This window comes from Bufo bufo, chromosome 7, assembly GCF_905171765.1.
Source record: "Bufo bufo chromosome 7, aBufBuf1.1, whole genome shotgun sequence".
Classification (NCBI taxonomy): Eukaryota; Metazoa; Chordata; class Amphibia; order Anura; family Bufonidae; genus Bufo; species Bufo bufo.
This window is the reverse complement of record NC_053395.1, coordinates 81,366,576-81,381,371: the sequence shown is the minus strand read 5'-3', so window position 1 is coordinate 81,381,371 and position 14,796 is coordinate 81,366,576. Positions and strand designations below refer to the sequence as shown.

Below are 14,796 nucleotides of genomic sequence, written 5' to 3'. Positions count from 1 at the left end.
ATAAAGTGCGGGCCGTCTGTTCGCGCTTCCGGCGTTCACATCCTGCCGCTGCTCGCCTGTCTGCGCTACAGCGTAACTTCGTCCTTCCCGCTCACCGCCTCGTATGCGACGTGCCCACCAGGTGGAACTCCACCTTGCACATGCTGGACAGACTGTGCGAGCAGCAGCAGGCCATAGTGGAGTTTCAGCTGCAGCACGCACGGGTCAGTCACACTGCGGAACAGCACCACTTCACCACCAATGACTGGGCCTCCATGCGAGACCTGTGTGCCCTGTTGTGCTGTTTCGAGTACTCCACCAACATGGCCAGTGGCGATGACGCCGTTATCAGCGTTACAATACCACGTCTATGTCTTCTTGGGAAAACACTTAGGGCGATGATGGAAGAGGAGGTGGCCCAGGAGGTGGCCCAGGAGGAAGAGGGGTCATTTTTAGCACTTTCAGGCCAGTCTCTTCGAAGTGACTCAGAGGGAGGTTTTTTGCAACACCAGAGGCCAGGTACAAATGTGGCCAGACAGGGCCCACTACTGGAGGACGAGGAGGTGGAGGAGGATGAGGATGAAGCATGTTCACAGCGGGGTGGCACCCAACGCAGCTCGGGCCCATCACTGGTGCGTGGCTGGGGGGAAACACAGAACGATGACGATACGCCTCCCACAGAGGACAGCTTGTCCTTACCTCTGGGCAGCCTGGCACACATGAGCGACTACATGCTGCAGTGCCTGCGCAACGACAGCAGAGTTGCCCACATTTTAACGTGTGCGGACTACTGGGTTGCCACCCTGCTGGATCCCCGGTACAAAGACAATGTGCCCACCTTACTTCCTACACTGGAGCATGATAGGAAGATGCATGAGTACAAGTGCACGTTGGTAGACGCGCTACTGAGAGCATTCCCAAATGTCACAGGGGAACCAGTGGAAGCCCAAGGCGAAGGCAGAGGAGGAGCAAGAGGTCGCCAACGCAGCTGTGTCACGGCCAGCTCCTCTGAGGGCAGGGTTAGCATGGCAGAGATGTGGAAAAGTTTTGTCACCACGCCACAGCTAACTGCACCACGTGTTAGCAGGAGGCAACATTTCACTAACATGGTGGAACAGTACCTGTGCACACCCCTCCACGTACTGACTGATGGTTCGGCCCCATTCAACTTCTGGGTCTCCAAATTGTCCACGTGGCCAGAGCTAGCCTTTTATGCCTTGGAGGTGCTGGCCTGCCCGGCGGCCAGCGTTTTGTCTGAACGTGTATTCAGCACGGCAGGGGGCGTCATTACAGACAAACGCAGCCGCCTGTCTACAGCCAATGTGGACAAGCTGACGTTCATAAAAATGAACCAGGCATGGATCCCACAGGACCTGTCCATCCCTTGTGCAGAATAGACATTAACTACCTCCCCTTAACCATTAATTATTGTACTCCAGGGCACTTCCTCATTCAATCCTATTTTTATTTTCATTTTACCATTATATTGCGGGGCAACCCAAAGTTGAATGAACCTCTCCTCTGTCTGGGTGCCGGGGCCTAAATATGTGACAGTGGCCTGTTCCAGTGGTGGGTGACGTGAAGCCTGATTCTCTGCTATGACATGAAGCCAGATTCTATGTTATGGGACCTCTCTCCAATTGATATTGGTTAATTTTTATTTATTTTATTTTTATTTTTATTCATTTCCCTATCCACATTTGTTTGCAGGGGATTTAACTACATGTTGCTGCCTTTTGCAGCCCTCTAGCCCTTTCCTGGGCTGTTTTACAGCCTTTTTAGTGCCGAAAAGTTTGGGTCCCCATTGACTTCAATGGGGTTCGGGACGAAGTTCGGGTCGGGTTTGGATCCCGAACCCGAACATTTCCGGTTAGTTCGGCCGAACTTCTCGAACCCGAACATCCAGGTGTTCGCTCAACTCTACTCATTACCTTAGTGCTGCTATTGGCTGGCCTGTCGCCCGTCCGCTATACCACACCTGAACTAAGTAAAAGTGGTGAGTGCTAGTTAAATGGCGCCCGGCACTCCACCATGAACGCTGAGCCCGCGGACCCGCCCAGCCGGTCCGGAGGAGGAGGATCACGCGAGAGTCGCGTGATCATCGTCATCGAGGAGCGGCGGGATGGGCCCAAGCCCGGCGCATGTGTGGACAGTCGGGCACACCGCAACCACCATGTCAGGTGAGGGCAGGTTGGGCTGGCAGATCCTATGAATATAAAACAATGAGACCGACCTTAAATCCCAAAAGGTTAAATATGAAATACACATCCTGTGGGTATAAAACACTAAGGTTTTGGCCAAATTTGGATGCCAATACAATTAGAATATAAGTGCCACACGTAATGAGAAGGGGGAGGGGCGAAAAAAAAAAAAGGGGGGGGTGGGAAAAAGAAAGGGAGCCTTGTGCTTCTGCAGCTTAACCGCAGCTGGCGTCACGTTTACTTGCTCTATAAGAGGGACATATTTCGTAGAAACCTCCTAAGGGGCAAGGGATACCCCAGGCGTGGCCCTTTAGTGGGACATTGCAAAATCCACATGTAAAATATCTGTAGCAGGTAGGATTGGGTGCCGTGTAGTTAGTGCAGAATCTGCAGCGGGTAAACAAGGCCTACAGTATAGGTCTCACTAATACATATTTTAGTTTCCACAATAAAATGTGTTCCTGTATATGAGGGGATTACTATTTCCAACATAAGAACTGGCAAAGTACATGTAAGGAGTTTAGACTTAGACATCTTCTGACTTGAGGGTCTCAGTGACGTCAGAAGACGCAAGCACAGATATAACACTGCACAGAACACCATACAGCCGCTGTGTGCATGGCTCCGGGGTGCTGTGACGTCATGAGCCGCATGACGCAAAGCTGACGGGCTCATTAGGAAATAGAAGCCAATCAGCAGGAGGGGGCGGGGCAAAGCTCCACGTCGCCTGTCAGAGGTCTGTTCCGTACACACAGACCATGGCTGGCAGGAGCGCGGTGCTGCTGGCGGGCTGTACGTGTATGGCGGCGGCTCTGCTGCTGTCTGGCGCTGGCCCCGCGTGTCTTCTCTCCGCCCTGGCTCTGGTGGTCGCGCTGGTGTGCGGTAGCGGCATCCCCGCGAGCCCGTCCCATGTGTGTGTGCTGGTCCTGGGAGACCTGGGCCGCAGCCCGCGGATGACGTATCACGCCTTGTCGTTGGTTAGGAACGGGTTCAGTGTGACCCTCGCCGGCTTCCGTGGTAAGACAGCTGAGCTCAGCTGGTAGGCTCTGATTGGTGAGCGCTCCGGGCTGCCCCTCCACAGTGACTGACCGGGCAGGAAGTGCGGGCTGCAGCCGTGTCCCCCAGTCGCACTTATGCCTGCCCCTCTCTGTAGAAAGCGCTTTACCTTAGGGATGGTGACATCTGCCCCATGTGGGGTCTGCACATGTGACATGCAGATGTCATCATCCCTTACATCTGAGTGAATCGAACCTGACAAAGTGGAATTCAATCTGAATTTCAGGGAAAATTTGATTTGCCGCAAAGACAAATTTCCTTATGCTTCGTGGTAACGAATTGAATTTCCCTGAATGGCGTTTAAAAAAAAAATCCTACTTATCTCATCCATTTGATCGCAGAGAGCTGGCAGCCACCATCTTGATTGAACATCTTGTGTAAAATCCCGTCTACGGTGACATATGACGTCACCATGGACCACACGAGATTTCATGCTGGATCTACAATCAATATGGCGGCTAGCTCTTTGCGATCAAATGGATGAGGGAAAGTATAATTTTTTAAATTTTATTTTACACTGTAAGGCCTCATGCACAGGGCCGTTGCCTGGCCTGCATACAGCGGGGCCGCAATACACGGGTACTGGCCATGTGCACCCTGCATCACTTGAATGGGTCCGCAATCCAGGAGATGCGGCGCGGAATGGAAGCACGGATCGGAATGTTGAATGTGTCTCGATCAGTCCCGGCCGCCGCACGGATGTTGCCCTTGCATTGGGGACCACAAATTGCGGTCCCCAATGCACGGAACGGCCGCACAACGGTCGTGTACATGAGGCCTAATATTGATATCAGATGCCGCGATCAGCTATGAACACTGTATCTGAGGGGTACAATGATGGGGGCGGTGCAATTTAATATATATATTTTTTTTATTCACATAGGCCGTGCTACCAGTGGTAAATCTGTGCAGATGTCTTCTGCAGCACAGCAAGGGCTGAGCCGTATTAACCGCTTCCCGACATAGTACGTCATAGTGCGTTATGGTGACTTGCTGCATTTTGACGTACTATTACATCATGGTAATTGGGCGGGCACCGGAGCGGTGCGCGCCCGATCACTGAAGGGGCCCGTCACTCCCTGATAACCCAGGGAGTGCGGATTAACCCAGTGCTGACCGCGGCTTAGAAGGTGCATGCGGCGGGTGAGGGAGCCCATCGTGTCCCTGCGCTGCTTTGGTGACCGGGACCCAGTGGGTGAGAAGGCAGCCCCATGCCTTGCACGGCATTGAGACCTGCCTTCTACGGGGGTCGCTGGATCTCCTAGGCAACCTGTTAGTGTATTACTCAGTGTAATACATTAAAAGGCAATGCATTACAATACAGATGTATTGTAATGCATTGCAGAGGGGATCAGACCCACAAAAGTTGGTCTCAGAGTGGGAAAGAAATATAGCTAAAAAAAAACGTGTTTTTAATAAAAAAAATAAAGTTTCAAGTAAAAAAAAGAAAAACACCCCTTTCCCCTGATTTTATAATAAAAAATTGAAAAAAAAGGAAAAAACATATATTGGGTATTACCGCGTCCGTAACAACCAGCTCTATAAATATATCACATGATCCACCCCATCCGATAAACACCATAAATAATAAAAACTGTGTAAAAAAAAAAAATTACATCACAAAAAGGTGTATGTACCACAAAATGGTACCAATAAAACCGTAACCTCATCCCGCAAAAAATGAGCCCCTACATAAGAAAATCGCTTAATAAACAAAACAAAAAAACTATAGCTCTCAGAACATAAAAACATTAAAACATAATTTTTTTTTTGTTTCAAATATGCTATTGTGTTAAAGTGAAATAAAAAAGTATACATATTAGGTATTGCCGCATCTGTAACAACCTGCTCTATAAAAATATCACATGACCTAAACTCTCAGGTGAACAACGTAAAAAAATAAAATAAAAACCGTGCCAAAAAAAGCCGTTTTTTGGCACTTTACATCGCAAAAATGACAACAAGCGATCAAAAAGGCGTACCGGTATGTCCCCCAAAATAGTACCAATCAAACCGTCACCTCATCCCGCAAAATTTGAGACCCTACCTAAGACAATCGGTCAAAAAATAAAAAAAGCTATGGCTCTCAGACTATGGAGACACTGAAACACTATTTTTTGAGTTTTAAAAATGCTATTGCGTAAAACTTAAATAAATAAGAAAAAGTATACATATTAGGTATTGCCACGTCCGTAATGATCTGCTCTATAAAAATATCACATGACCTAACCCCTCAGGTGAACGGCGTAAATAAATAAAAACTGTTCCAAAACAACCAATTTTTTGGTCACCTTGCCCCATAAAGTGTAAAAATGATGTACCCAAAAACGGTACCAACAAAAATGACAATTCTTCCTGCAAAAAAACAAGCCCCTGCCCAACACGATTGGCAGAAAAATAAATAAATATGGCGTTCAGAAAATGGAGACACAAAAAATAACTTTAAAAAAAAAAATGCTTTATTATGTAAAACTGAAACAAAGAAAGTAGACATTTGATATAATTGCATCTAACAACCTGCTCTATAAAAATTGCACACTATCTACCCTGTGAGATGGATGTTGTAAAAAAATAAAAGCGGTTCCAAAACGACCATTTTTGGTTACCTTGACTCACAAAAAACGTAATATAGTAATTAAAAATCATATGTACCCCAAAATAGTACATGGCACCTTATCCAATGGTTTCTAAAATGGGGTCACTTTTATGGAATTTCTACTTGTATGGGTGCATCAGGGGGGCTTCAAATGGGACATGGCATCTAAAAACCAGTCCAGCAAAATCTGCCTTCCAAAAACCATATGGCGTTCCTTTTCTTCTGCGACCTGCCGTGTGCCCTTACATCAGTTTACATGTGGGGTGTTTCTGTAAACCGCAGAATCAGTGTAATAAATATTGAGTTTTGTTTGGCTGTTAACCCTCAAGGTGTTAAAGAAAAAATGGATTAAAATGGAAAATCTGCCAGAAAAGTGAAATTTAGAAATGTCATCTCCATTTTCCTTTAATTCTTGTGGAACACCTAAAGGGTTAACAAAGTTTGTAAAATCAGTTTTGTGTATCTTGAGGGGTGTAGTTTCTACAATGGGGTCATTTATGGGGGTATCCAATATGTAAGCCCCACAAAGTGACTTCAGAACTGAACTGGTCCTTTAAAAGTGGGTTTTGGAAATTTTTCTTAATTTTAAGAATTGCTTCTAAAATTCTAAGCCTTTTAACGTCCAAAAAAATAAAATGACATTTCCAAAATGATGCCAACATGAAGTAGACATATGGGGAATGTTAAGTAATAAATATTTTATGAGGTATGGCTTTCTGTTTTAAAAGCAGAGAAATTGATATTTTAAAAATTGCAAATCTTTCGTAAATTTGGGATTTTTAAATAAATGTGAAATATATTGACTAAAATTTATGACTGTCGTGAAGTACTTTGTGTCACGAGAAAACAATCTCAGAATGGCTTGGATATATAAAAGCGTTCCAAAGTTATCACCACATAAAGTGACACATGTCAGATTTGCAAAAAATGGCCTGGGGTAGAAGGGGTTAAAAAAATTCCCGTGATATTGATATTAAGAAATTTACTGAGATGATATATATCACGATAAATAAGAAAAAAACGCATGGGACCACAGGGAGACACAGCGGGCCACAAGGATAAAATGTTAAATTTATTTTATTTGTACTTGATTTTATGTACAGTCATGTGAAAAAATTAGGACACCCTTTGAAAGCATGTGGTTTTTTGTAACATTTTTAATAAATGGTTATTTCATCTCCGTTTCAACAATACAGAGAGATTAAAGTAATCCGACTAAACAAAGAAAACTGAAGAAAAGTCTTTTCAAGATCTTCTGTAAATGTCATTCTACAAAAATGCCTATTCTAACTGAGGAAAAAGATAGGACACCCTTGCCCCTAATAGCGAGTGTTACCTCCTTTGGCTGAAATAACTGCAGTGAGACGGTTCTTGTAGCCATCTACCAGTCTTCGACATCGGTCTGAGGAAATTTTACCCCACTCCTCAATGCAGAACTTTTTCAGCTGTGAGATGTTTGAGGGGTTTCTTGCACGTACAGCCCTTTTCAAGTCACCCCACAGCATCTCAATGGGATTCAAATCTGGACTTTGACTTGGCCATTCCAGGACTCTCCATTTCTTCTTTTTCAGCCAATCTTTGGTTGATTTACTAGTATGTTTTGGGTCATTGTCATGTTGCATGGTCCAGTTCCGCTTCAGCTTTAATTTTCTAACTGATGGTCTCACATGTTCTTCAAGCACCTTCTGATACACAGTAGAATTCATCGTGGATTCTATGATGGTGAGCTGACCAGGTCCTGCTGCAGCAAAGCAGCCCCAAACCATGACACTTCCACCTCCATGCTTCACAGTTGGTATGAGGTTCTTTTCTTGGAATGCTGTGTTTGGTTTACGCCAAACATGTCCTCTGCTGTTGTGTCCAAATAATTCAATTTTGGACTCATCTGTCCAAAGAACATTATTCCAGAAGTCCTGGTCTTTGTCAACTTTATCGCTGGCAAATGTCAGTCTGGCCTCGATGTTTCTCTTGGAAAGCAAAGGTTTCCTCCTTGCACACCTCCCATGCAAGTTAAACTTGTACAGTCTCTTTCTGATTGTAGAGGCATGTACTTCTACATCAACAGTAGCCAGAGCCTGCTGTAGTTCTCGAGATGACACTTTAGGGTTTTTGGATACCTCTTTTAGCATCTTGCGGTCTGCTCTTGGGGTGAACTTGCTGGGGCGACCAGTCCTGGGCATGTTGGCAGTTGTTTTGAAAGCCCTCCACTTGTAGACTATCTTCCGGACAGTGGAATGGCTGATTTCAAAATCTTTTGAGATCTTTTTAAATCCCTTCCCAGACTCATAGGCTGCTACAATCTTTTTTCTGAAGTCCTCTGACAGCTCTTTTGCTCTCACCATGGTGCTCACTCTCACTTCAACAGTCAGGAGCACACCAAACTAAATGTCTGAGGTTTAAATAGGGCAAGCCTCATTCAACATGCAGAGTAACGATCTACTAATTATGTGCACCTGGTGTGATATACCTGTGTGAGATCTGAGCCAATTTAAGAGGGAATACATGTGAGGGTGTCCTATCTTTTTCCTCAGTTAGAATAGGCATTTTTGTAGAATGACATTTACAGAAGATCTTGAAAAGACTTTTCTTCAGTTTTCTTTGTTTAGTTGGATTACTTTAATCTCTCTGTATTGTTGAAACGGAGATGAAATAACCATTTATTAAAAATGTTACAAAAAACCACATGCTTTCAAAGGGTGTCCTAATTTTTTCACATGACTGTAGCTAAATCTTTTGGGGAAATTATTGCATAAAAGGTCCAATATAAATATTTAGTATCCATCCATTTTGTATATACACTTTTACTGTATATGTAGCCAGGCAGTCGCAGGGGGTACACGTGAGGTGCACGGTGGGCCGATGAGGGGTCAAATGGTAGAACACACAGTTCATCGGTTTACTCACGGTTAGCAGATGACCTCCCTGGGCTGGCAGCACAGTGTTGAGGTGGACAGCACGAAATCCTCCGGGGCACGCTCTGTGGTAGGAAGCATCAGCCAAGATGGTGGTCGAGGTGCCCTTGATGTTAAGGGTGCTTGTTGCGGCTGAGTCCTTTGATGAAATTTGTCGTGACGCCAGTACCGTTAATGGTGGTACAACCATAGGTAGTAATAATGAGGTAGACAGTGGTAGGATGCAACTCACAACCTTTACTTTAGTGGATTTTCAGTTGCTGTGGTACAGAGACGATACTGCAAATCCACTGTATAGGGCTTGTCAGGTGCTTGGTTGGTTTTGGAGCAGTGAGTTGCTTCAATTTCAGTGGAATCTTGGTGAGGTTGCCGGAGGCTAGGGTATCCTTCACCTAAAATATCCCAAAGGTCCTTTCTGCCTGGGCTACGGCTTTTACCCTTAGTTTGGACGAAGTTAAATTGGTTCGTTTCTCTGGTTCCTCTCTGGACTAGAACTTTTCTTTAGAGCTGAAGTGCTGGATCTGCACCTGTTCACTCTCTGAACTTCACACTGACCTGTGATCTCAATTGAACTGAACTAATCTCATCTGATCTCCTCCCTCTCACTAAGCCCGACCAGGGTATATATAGGACCTGCACTTTATCCCCATCTAGTGGTGGGATGTATAAATTGCACCTAATAGGCCTGTTAACAGGGATTTTGCAGTTACACAAATGCTAAGTTATACATTACAGTACAGTGCATTTCCTATGATCAAAAAGTACTTTTAAGCAGTGCCCACACACACTTAGTGGGACGCTGCATATATAATCTAGAACTGCCTGCCGTATTGCAAGAGCGCCAATCCAGAATATTACTGTGAATATTTCTATATAGAGATTGCAGCTGATGTCCAGGGATAAAAACTCTGCCCTTAACCACCTCCGGACCGCCTAACGCAGGATCGCGTTCCGGAGGTGGCAGCGCTGCGCACAGTCACGCATATACGCGTCATCTCGCGAGACGCGAGATTTCCTGTGAACGCGCGCACACAGGCGCGCGCGCTCACAGGAACGGAAGGTAAGAGAGTTGATCTCCAGCCTGCCAGCGGCGATCGTTCGCTGGCAGGCTGGAGATGTGTTTTTTTTAACCCCTAACAGGTATATTAGACGCTGTTTTGATAACAGCGTCTAATATACCTGCTACCTGGTCCTCTGGTGGTCCCCTTTGTTTGGATCGACCACCAGAGGACACAGGTAGCTCAGTAAAGTAGCACCAAGCACCACTACACTACACTACACCCCCCCCCCCATCACTTATTAACCCCTTATTAGCCCCTGATCACCCCTAATCACCCCTGATCACCCCATATAGACTCCCTGATCACCCCCCTGTCATTGATTACCCCCCTGTCATTGATCAACCCCCTGTAAAGCTCCATTCAGACGTCCGCATGATTTTTACGGATCCACTGATAGATGGATCGGATCCGCAAAACGCATCCGGACGTCTGAATGAAGCCTTACAGGGGCATGATCAATGACTGTGGTGATCACCCCATATAGACTCCCTGATCACCCCCCTGTCATTGATTACCCCCCTGCCATTGATCACCCCCCTGTAAAGCTCCATTCAGACGTCCGCATGATTTTTACGGATCCACTGATAGATGGATCGGATCCGCAAAACGCATCCGGACGTCTGAATGAAGCCTTACAGGGGCATGATCAATGACTGTGGTGATCACCCCATATAGACTCCCTGATCACCCCCCTGTCATTGATTACCCCCCTGTCATTGATCACCCCCCTGTAAAGCTCCATTCAGATGTCCGCATGATTTTTACGGATGCACTGATAGATGGATCGGATCCGCAAAACGCATCCGGACGTCTGAATGAAGCCTTACAGGGGCATGATCAATGACTGTGGTGATCACCCCATATAGACTCCCTGATCACCCCCCTGTCATTGATTACCCCCCTGTCATTGATTACCCCCCTGTAAAGCTCCATTCAGATGTCCGCATGATTTTTACGGATGCACTGATAGATGGATCGGATCCGCAAAACGCATCCGGACGTCTGAATGAAGCCTTACAGGGGCATGATCAATGACTGTGGTTATCACCCCATATAGACTCCCTGATCACCCCCCTGTCATTGATTACACCCCTGTCATTGATCACCCCCTGTAAAGCTCCATTCAGATGTCCGCATGATTTTTACGGATGCACTGATACATGGATCGGATCCGCAAAACGCATCCGGTCGTCTGAATGAAGCCTTACAGGGGCATGATCAATGACTGTGGTGATCACCCCCCTGTCATTGATTACCCCCCTGTAAAGCTCCATTCAGATGTCCGCATGATTTTTACGGATGCACTGATAGATGGATCCGATCCGCAAAACGCATCCGGACGTCTGAATGAAGCCTTACAGGGGCATGATCAATGACTGTGGTGATCACCCCATATAGACTCCCTGATCACCCCCCTGTCATTGATCACCCCCATGTCATTGATTACCCCCCTGTAAAGCTCCATTCAGATGTCCGCATGATTTTTACGGATGCACTGATAGATGGATCCGATCCGCAAAACGCATCCGGACGTCTGAATGAAGCCTTACAGGGGCATGATCAATGACTGTGGTGATCACCCCATATAGACTCCCTGATCACCCCCCTGTCATTGATTACCCCCCTGTAAAGCTCCATTCAGATGTCCGCATGATTTTTACGGATGCACTGATAGATGGATCGGATCCGCAAAACGCATCCGGACGTCTGAATGAAGCCTTACACGGGCGTGATCAATGACTGTGGTTATCACCCCATATAGACTCCCTGATCACCCCCCTGTCATTGATCACCCCCCTGTCATTGATCACCCCCCTGTCATTGATCACCCCCCTGTCATTGATCACCCCCCTGTCATTTATCACCCCCCTGTCATTTAGCACCCCTCTGTAAGGCTCCATTCAGATATTTTTTTGGCCCAAGTTAGCAGAATTTTATTTTTTTTTTCTTACAAAGTCTCATATTCCACTAACTTGTGTCAAAAAATAAAATCTCACATGAACTCACCATACCCCTCACGGAATCCAAATGCGTAAAATTTTTTAGACATTTATATTCCAGACTTCTTCTCACGCTTTAGGGCCCCTAGAATGCCAGGGCAGTATAAATACCCCACATGTGACCCCATTTCGGAAAGAAGACACCCCCAGGTATTCCGTGAGGGGCATATTGAGTCCATGAAAGATTGAAATTTTTGTCCCAAGTTAGCGGAACGGGATACTTTGTGAGAAAAAAATTAAAAATATCAATTTCCGCTAACTTGTGCCAAAAAAAAAAAATTTCTATGAACTCGCCATGCCCCTCATTGAATACCTTGGGGTGTCTTCTTTCCAAAATGGGGTCACATGTGGGGTATTTATACTGCCCTGGCATTCTAGGGGCCCCAAAGCGTGAGAAGAAGTCTGGTATCCAAATGTCTAAAAATGCCCTCCTAAAAGGAATTTGGGCACCTTTGCGCATCTAGGCTGCAAAAAAGTGTCACACATCTGGTATCGCCGTACTCAGGAGAAGTTGGGGAATGTGTTTTGGGGTGTCATTTTACATATACCCATGCTGGGTGAGAGAAATATCTTGGTCAAATGCCAACTTTGTATAAAAAAATGGGAAAAGTTGTCTTTTGCCAAGATATTTCTCTCACCCAGCATGGGTATATGTAAAATGACACCCCAAAACACATTCCCCAACTTCTCCTGAATACGGCGATACCAGATGTGTGACACTTTTTTGCAGCCTAGGTGGGCAAAGGGGCCCATATTCCAAAGAGCACCTTTAGGATTTCACAGGTCATTTACCTACTTACCACACATTAGGGCCCCTGGAAAATGCCAGGGCAGTATAACTACCCCACAAGTGACCCCATTTTGGAAAGAAGACACCCCAAGGTATTCTGTGAGGGGCATGGCGAGTTCCTAGAATTTTTTATTTTTTGTCACAAGTTAGTGGAAAATGCTTATTTTTTTTTATTTTTTTTTTTTCATACAAAGTCTCATATTCCACTAACTTGTGACAAAAAATAAAAACTTCCATGAACTCACTTTGCCCATCAGCGAATACCTTGGGGTCTCTTCTTTCCAAAATGGGGTCACTTGTGGGGTAGTTATACTGCCCTGGCATTCTAGGGGCCCAAATGTGTGGTAAGGAGTTTGAAATCAAATTCTGTAAAAAATGACCTGTGAAATCCGAAAGGTGCTCTTTTGAATATGGGCCCCTTTGCCCACCTCGGCTGCAAAAAAGTGTCACACATCTGGTATCTCCGTAATCGGGAGAAGTTGGGGAATGTGTTTTGGGGTGTCATTTTACATATACCCATGCTGGGTGAGAGAAATATCTTGGCAAAAGACAACTTTTCCCATTTTTTTATACAAAGTTGGCATTTGACCAAGATATTTATCTCACCCAGCATGGGTATATGTAAAAAGACACCCCAAAACACATTCCTCAACTTCTCCTGAATACGGGGATACCAGATGTGTGACACTTTTTTGCAGCCTAGGTGGGCAAAGGGGCCCACATTCCAAAGAGCACCTTTCGGATTTCACAGGTCATTTACCTACTTACCACACATTTGGGCCCCTAGAATGCCAGGGCAGTATAACTACCACACAAGTGACCCCATTTTGGAAAGAAGAGACCCCAAGGTATTCGCTGATGGGCATAGTGAGTTCATGGAAGTTTTTATTTTTTGTCACAAGTTTGTGGAATATGAGACTTTGTATGAAAAAAAAAAAAAAAAAAAAAAAATCATCATTTTCCACTAACTTGTGACAAAAAATAAAAAATTCTAGGAACTCGCCATGCCCCTCACGGAATACCTTGGGGTGTCTTCTTTCCAAAATGGGGTCACTTGTGGGGTAGTTATACTGCCCTGGTATTCTAGGGGCCCAAATGTGTGGTAAGGAGTTTGAAATCAAATTCAGGAAAAAATGAGGAGTGAAATCCGAAAGGTGCTCTTTGGAATATGGGCCCCTTTGCCCACCTAGGCTGCAAAAAAGTGTCACACATCTGGTATCCCCGTACTCAGGAGAAGTTGAGGAATGTGTTTTGGGGTGTCTTTTTACATATACCCATGCTGGGTGAGATAAATATCTTGGTCAAATGACAACTTTGTATAAAAAAATGGGAAAAGTTGTCTTTTGCCAAGATATTTCTCTCACCCAGCATGGGTATATATAAAATGACACCCCAAAACACATTCCCCACCTTCTCCTGAGTACGGAGATACCAGATGTGTGACACTTTTTTGCAGCCTAGGTGGGCAAAGGGGCCCATATTCCAAAGAGCACCTTTCGGATTTCACAGGTCATTTTTTACAGAATTTGATTTCAAACTCCTTACCACACATTTGGGCCCCTAGAATGCCAGGGCAGTATAACTACCCCACAAGTGACCCCATTTTGGAAAGAAGAGACCCCAAGGTATTCGCTGATGGGCATAGTGAGTTCATAGAAGTTTTTATTTTTTGTCACAAGTTAGTGGAATATGAGACTTTGTAAGGAAAAAAAAAAAAAAAAAAAAAATCATCATTTTCCGCTAACTTGTGACAAAAAATAAAAAGTTCTATGAACTCACTATGCCCATCAGCGAATACCTTAGGGTGTGTACTTTCAGAAATGGGGTCATTTGTGGGGTGTTTGTACTGTCTGGGCATTGTAGAACCTCAGGAAACATGACAGGTGCTCAGAAAGTCAGAGCTGCTTCAAAAAGCGGAAATTCACATTTTTGTACCATAGTTTGTAAACGCTATAACTTTTACCCAAACCATTTTTTTTTTACCCAAACATTTTTTTTTTATCAAAGACATGTAGAACTATAAATTTAGAGCAAAATTTCTATATGGATGTCGTTTTTTTTGCAAAATTTTACAACTGAAAGTGAAAAATGTCATTTTTTTGCAAAAAAATCGTTAAATTTCGATTAATAACAAAAAAAGTAAAAATGTCAGCAGCAATGAAATACCACCAAATGAAAGCTCTATTAGTGAGAAGAAAAGG

The 14,796-nt window shown here is 44.9% G+C and overlaps 1 protein-coding gene across 1 annotated transcript in view; it reads left to right on the top strand.

Annotated features, from left to right (window-relative positions):
* Positions 1–2,804: 2,804 nt before the first annotated feature.
* Positions 2,805–14,796, top strand: part of ALG1 (ALG1 chitobiosyldiphosphodolichol beta-mannosyltransferase) — a 70,249-nt gene continuing 58,257 nt past the window's right edge. Inside the window, exon 1 of the mRNA XM_040439903.1 lies at positions 2,805–3,197. Within this exon, the coding sequence (XP_040295837.1) occupies positions 2,939–3,197 (259 nt within the window). The 5' untranslated portion in view covers positions 2,805–2,938. The remainder of the gene's footprint in view (positions 3,198–14,796) is intronic.